Source organism: Vipera ursinii (assembly GCF_947247035.1).
Source record: "Vipera ursinii genome assembly, chromosome: 5".
NCBI lineage: Eukaryota > Metazoa > Chordata > Lepidosauria > Squamata > Viperidae > Vipera > Vipera ursinii.
Genome location: NC_139518.1, coordinates 44,829,602 through 44,833,842, shown reverse-complemented (window position 1 = coordinate 44,833,842; position 4,241 = coordinate 44,829,602). Strand labels below are relative to the sequence as shown.

The following is a 4,241-nucleotide window of genomic DNA, read 5'->3' as shown; positions in this document are numbered from 1 at the left end:
TCAGGGGTCTTCAAACTTGGCCCTTTTATGACTTGTGGACTTCAACTCCCAGAATTCCTCAGCCAGCAAAGCTGGCTGAGGAATTCTGGGAGTTGAAGTCCACAAGTCATAAAAGGGCCAAGTTTGAAGACCCCTGTCTTAACTCGTCTGTCTTCTCGTTCGGGGGGAAAAAAAGTCCTCCAGGGGGAACCACGAAGGGCGCTGTTGATACTAGCCACCCTGCTTTGGAACGAAGCCTCCGTTGCCTCGCTTCCTCCGCAGCCCCGTTTCGCCCGTTCCCTCGCCGCTGGAATTGAGGCCAGGGTCAACGGACTATCCGCTTCCTGGCGGAGAGGAGGCGGGGCGGGCCTTGAGCGCTTGCCGCCGAGTCACATGCTCACCTGGAGAAGGAGGAGCCCCGAAGTGTCTCCCAGGGCCGCGGGACTCATCCCGGCTCAGAGCTGTAGATCTCGGTCGGGTGGTGTCCGTAGTACTGTAACGACCGATCCCTGGGCCTGCCTGGTGTGGATCTCGCTTCAGCGGTCCGGAGCCTGCACGCGGGCTTCCTTTTTTTTTTTTTTTGGCAAGGAAAACCAGAGGATCTGAAGAAGCGCGGAGGAGAAAGCCCCAACCGCGTCTCACAAAGTTTGCGCGTCCGGAGGGCGAACTGGGATCTTGCCTCATGCGGAGCGAGAGAGCCCTGAGCCGGGCTCAGGCACGTAGGTCCTTTGAAGAGACACCCTGGGACTTCGGCCATGGGCAGCTGTGTGGGAAGGCAACGCAGAGAGGGGCCGATCACCCCGGGAAACCCGCGCAAGCGAGCAGGTGAGCTCCCCCAACTAAACCAGGCGACCGCGGGAAAGGGTAGCCCAGGCGCTGCAAATACCGAGAGCCGGTCTCCATACAGTGCCTCTCCTTAAGGCCTAAAGGGGGGAACCACGGTCCTCGCTCTACAGCGGGCACTGAGCGCGACCAGTCCGAAGCCTGAGAAAGGGTGCCTCCGCGCTCTTTTCCTGCCCAGGTGTGTGGCTCTGACGAGCGTGCGGGGAAGCGGGCATACCTCTCTATGCAGTCCCTCTTGGCTGGAAATAGAGACGTTATCCTCCTGGGTTATAGAGATCTGTAGATTCTACAGAAAATGTATCTGTGTGCGGGTGTAGGTTTTGGAGCAATCTCAGTTTTAACAAGTCCCTTGAATACCTTGTCTAGGAATTGGGATGATCTGGAAACTTGCCTACTCACTTTATGTAAGAGCCAGTCCAGCCCGTCTCACCAGAGTTGGTAGAAACTGCTGTGCCTCCTTCTTCTCACTAATACAGACATGCTAGCTGGGTTAAGGACTGCTTTGGGGCTAGCAGGGTTTCAGCACACATGCTCGATCAAAATGTACTCAGAGAGAAATCGGAAACATTTGTGGTTTCACCCTGCCAGAAACGTAGATTTGGCTTTGCTTTCTGATTTTTATGCATTCCAGAATATGGGAACCCTCAAAACACATCCCAGAGAACTACAGTATTTGCTACACTAAAGGAGTATGACCTTCACCAATATTTGGATCAGAAATCCTTGTGTTTCCATGTTTGCTGCTTGGACGCATATAATCTTTTGTGATGTAAAGCCATGTACATAAGACCTGCCTTGATGCTTTAGCCCATGTCAATCAGTAGCATTATTATTCCCTTTCTGGACTGCTAAGATCTGTCTCACTCTGCTGTAGTTGCATTAGTTGGATCAATAGCACAAACAGTTCTAACCTAAGAATCTCATCAGCAGTATTTGACACTCCAAATACTGTGGTATATAAATACTGATAAAGGATTTTTGAGGATGGAGCAGTCCTGACTTCAGCAAAAAGAGAAGCCTCAGTAATTAAACAGAGAAGGACGGAAAGTTTAGGTTCTGGGCTTTACTGTTCAAGATTTAATTTTGTTTTTAAAGCTGCAGATAATCTCCCCATATCCTTTTAAACAGCAGATAAAAGGGGGGGGGAGAATGACCAATGAACCCCTGCTATTTTCTACTTCAAGGAACTCTATTGTGAGAAGGATTATTTGTGGGTTTCAGACCAGGAGATTTACAGCTGCTATTCTGCTTTCATTAAACAGCTTGTCCTAAGATGCCCCTCCAAGATAGAGTAAGACCTCAGACTTTGCTGAGATTTGTGGGGAGACTGATACCATTGGTCTCATACACACTACTGTACTCTGATTCCTGCTTCTTCTTTTTTTAACAAGACTTACTTACTTGTAAAAGAAAAGAACCAGTCGGTGGAGGGCTAAGGCTGGTTTGTAGCTACTTGGAACAGAGTGAAAAGAATAATGTTACAGACTGTCACAAACATATCTGGAGTTATGCTAACAGGGAGTATGAAAAATGATGGAATAAAAGAGATTGTGGATGAGAAAAATAAATATAAGAGAATGATTGTTTAAAAAAATGAGGATGTAAAATTATTGTATAATTGTATAGAGGAAAAAAAAGATAATTGCAAAGGATGTAGTCAAAGAGAACAGGAAACAGTCATCCTTAAAAGAGACAGAAAATACAGAGCAGTTTTGATGGATGGAGAAAGGAGATGAACAAACAGCCTCAAGCAGAGTGAACAGAACTAAAAATAGATCTGATATTGTGATTTGGAATGAAACTAAAGTGACCAAAAGCTTACAGGAGTATGAAAGATTGTGATATGTTAAACAGTAGAATTGAAACAAATGCTATAATCAGTCATATCTTAAAAAAAAAGGAAAAAATCATGTTGGCACATTAAAAAATAAGTCTGTAAGTGTAGATAGTATAACAGGAGAAATACTAATTTATAAATGTAGTTTAAATATTGAGCGGTTACGTGACTTGTGTAAATTGTATGTGAAAACTGCATCTCTGCTGGACAATTAGAAGAATATGTTGTTCCCATATAAAAAGGGAAAGATAGCATGAGTAAATGCAAAAACTACAGTTTTGTGGGGAAATGTTTAGCAGAATTCTGATTGAAAGGGTATTACTGGGAGCAAAAATCTAGGCTTGCTTTATGTGAGATGAGCTATGTAGACCAAACTACATTGAATGTTTGTTGAATTGGAGAAAAAAATGATAAAGTTAGTAAGTATGAATTATGAACTTGGGTGAACAGGAAGTTGGATTGCTGAAAATGATAGGAATGGTATAAGATGGAAGTAAAGATATGTGATAATAAATTGAATGTGTAGTGTTCAACATTGAGCAGGAAATATTACAAATATGTGTGATATTTCCTTGATTGTTTAATATAAAGATGGGTAAATGTTTAAAGAGTGCTTATGGTAACATTAAGAAATATATGGATTGGGTGTGAAGCGGTATATATTTTTATGCAGACAGTGTTATGAGAACTTGAGTGATTCACACTGTATGATGTAAAAGGGAGTATGGAACTGAGAACTGATATATCAAAGACCAAAGTAGTTTTTCTTGACAAAGTAAATGGAATGAACAATTAATTGTAAATTACACACAAATAGTGAAAAACTAGAGCAAGTAAATTGTAACTTGGTAGAATATTAAGTAAGCAAACATAGATGAAGAAACGTTAAGGCATCGAAGGCTGGTAGAATAGTACTGGATTCTATATGAACTGTTACAAAGAATGTTGTCGTAAGAAGTGAAAATTGCTTTGTATAAGAGCATGCTTCTATCTAGTTGTTATGTGATTGTGAGATTTAGATATATTAGAATAAACAATAAATTGAATGCCCTGGGAATGGGGTTCTTAAGAAATGTGCGTGGTCACATAAGAAGAGATAGGATCAAGAATGAATGAGTGCTGACTAGGTGTAGAAGGAATACGAAAATGGTGATCAGTATGGAACAATTATATTGAAGAGAATGAAGATCAAATTGCAACATAGATATATCAGATATATCAGAAAAGAATGAACAGGCCAAGAGAAACTGAGCAAATCATGGTTGGATGGAGTTGATGTGATCCTCAAAAAAGAGAAGTGAGATGTTTAAAAAGTAGATGGCACAACAATGTATGAAGCAATGTATAGCATGTCAAAAGCAAAAATATAAGGATAGGAAGATGTGGAGAAATATAGTGAATGATGATAGCATAAAACTATATTTAAGTATATTTCCCCTTTTTTTCTACTTATCCCATGCCATAAATTTCTTTGGTTTATTATTGTTTCTTGAAGTCCAAGAGTTCCTTCTTAATTTTATTTTTTTGGAAGATCTGAGCATGCACTTTAAAATGAAAAGTAGACTTCTTCATGTTGTTTGCA

At 41.5% G+C, this 4,241-nt stretch overlaps 1 protein-coding gene across 2 annotated transcripts in view; it reads left to right on the top strand.

Moving 5' to 3' along the window:
• UBTD1 (ubiquitin domain containing 1) overlaps positions 1-4,241 on the top strand; it is a 41,993-nt gene that overhangs the window by 16,984 nt on the left and 20,768 nt on the right. Inside the window, exon 1 of one of the 2 annotated variants that reach the window (XM_083364378.1) lies at positions 493-804. The exons of the other annotated variant lie outside the window; for it this stretch is intronic. Coding sequence (XP_083220504.1) covers positions 735-804 — 70 coding nt within the window. The 5' untranslated portion in view covers positions 493-734. Of the gene's footprint in view, positions 1-492; positions 805-4,241 lie in introns of those variants that run through there. 2 annotated transcript variants of the gene reach the window in all.